Source organism: Micropterus dolomieu, linkage group LG19, assembly GCF_021292245.1.
Source record: "Micropterus dolomieu isolate WLL.071019.BEF.003 ecotype Adirondacks linkage group LG19, ASM2129224v1, whole genome shotgun sequence".
Classification (NCBI taxonomy): Eukaryota; Metazoa; Chordata; class Actinopteri; order Centrarchiformes; family Centrarchidae; genus Micropterus; species Micropterus dolomieu.
In genome coordinates this window covers 17,983,316-17,984,951 of record NC_060168.1, presented here as the reverse complement: position 1 = coordinate 17,984,951, position 1,636 = coordinate 17,983,316, and the positions used below count along the sequence as shown (strand labels likewise).

The 1,636-nt window shown below is 43.0% G+C and overlaps 1 protein-coding gene and 1 long non-coding RNA gene across 6 annotated transcripts in view; one reads left to right on the top strand and one right to left on the bottom strand.

Annotated features, from left to right (window-relative positions):
* LOC123957673 overlaps positions 1–1,636 on the top strand; it is a 48,771-nt gene that overhangs the window by 17,451 nt on the left and 29,684 nt on the right. The gene's annotated exons all lie outside the window — the stretch shown is intronic.
* ahnak (AHNAK nucleoprotein) overlaps positions 1–1,636 on the bottom strand; it is a 32,262-nt gene that overhangs the window by 14,595 nt on the left and 16,031 nt on the right. The window contains exon 6 of one of the 5 annotated variants that reach the window (XM_046030605.1): positions 44–1,636. This exon is cut by the window's right edge and continues 2,937 nt beyond it. In XM_046030605.1, coding sequence (XP_045886561.1) covers positions 44–1,636 — 1,593 coding nt within the window. Of the gene's footprint in view, positions 1–10 lie in introns of all 5 variants that reach the window. The other 4 variants (XM_046030606.1, XM_046030607.1, XM_046030608.1 and 1 more) reach the window with 4 other exon arrangements.

The window sequence follows — 1,636 nt, the reverse complement described above, 5'->3', positions numbered from 1 at the left end:
TTTTAGGCATTTCAAATCCACCTTTCGGACCTTCAATATCAACCTGTGGACCTTTGATGTCAAACTCAGGTGTTTTAATGTCTCCTTCGATCTTTGGCACTGACATATCTACATCACCTTTGAGTTTGGGACCTTTCAGCTTGAAATCCACATCAGGCATGGAAAGTTTTGGTCCTGAAATGGTTGGCATGCTGAATTTGGGTCCTTTTAGCTTTGCATCCGGCCCGTCGATGTCCACCTCTGGCCCTTTAATGTCAACAGCAGGTGCTTTCACGTCAATGTTTGCTTTTGGAAGGTTTATATCAACATCTGGACCCTCCACTTTTGGACCTTTAAAGCCAAATGATGGCATTTTGATTTTAGGCAGTTCAAATCCACCTTTCGGACCTTCAACATCAACCTGCGGACCTTTAATGTCAAACTCAGGTGTTTTAATGTCTCCTTCGATCTTTGGCGCTGACATATCCACATCACCTTTGAGTTTGGGACCTTTCAGATTTAAATCCACATCTGGCATGGAAAGTTTTGGTCCTGTAATGGTTGGCATGCTGAATTTGGCTCCTTTGAGCTTTGCATCTGGGCCTTCGATGTCCACCTCTGGCCCTTTAATGTCAACAGCAGGTGCTTTCACGTCAATGTTTGTTTTGGGAAGGTTTATATCAACATCTGGACCCTCCACTTTTGGACCTTTAAAGCCAAATGATGGCATTTTGATTTTAGGCATTTCAAATCCACCTTTCGGACCTTCAATATCAACCTGTGGACCTTTGATGTCAAACTCAGGTGTTTTAATGTCTCCTTCGATCTTTGGCGCTGACATATCCACATCACCTTTGAGTTTGGGACCTTTCAGTTTTAAATCCACATCTGGCATGGAAGGTTTTGGTCCTGTAATGGTTGGCATGCTGAATTTGGGTCCTTTGAGCTTTGCATCTGGGCCTTCGATGTCCACCTCTGGCCCTTTAATGTCAACAGCAGGTGCTTTCACGTCAATTTTTGTTTTGGGAAGGTTTATATCAACATCTGGACCCTCCACTTTTGGACCTTTAAAGCCAAATGATGGCATTTTGATTTTAGGCATTTCAAATCCACCTTTCGGACCTTCAATATCAACCTGTGGACCTTTGATGTCAAACTCAGGTGTTTTAATGTCTCCTTCGATCTTTGGCGCTGACATATCCACATCACCTTTGAGTTTGGGACCTTTCAGTTTTAAATCCACATCTGGCATGGAAAGTTTTGGTCCTGTAATGGTTGGCATGCTGAATTTGGTTCCTTTGAGCTTTGCATCTGGGCCTTCAATGTCTACCTCTGGCCCTTTAATGTCAACAGCAGGTGCTTTCACGTCAATGTTTGTTTTGGGAAGGTTTATATCAACATCTGGACCCTCCACTTTTGGACCTTTAAAGCCAAATGATGGCATTTTGATTTTAGGCATTTCAAATCCACCTTTCGGACCTTCAATATCAACCTGTGGACCTTTGATGTCAAACTCAGGTGTTTTAATGTCTCCTTCGATCTTTGGCACTGACATATCTACATCACCTTTGAGTTTGGGACCTTTCAGCTTGAAATCCACATCAGGCATGGAAAGTTTTGGTCCTGAAATGGTTGGCATGCTGAATTTGGGTCCTTT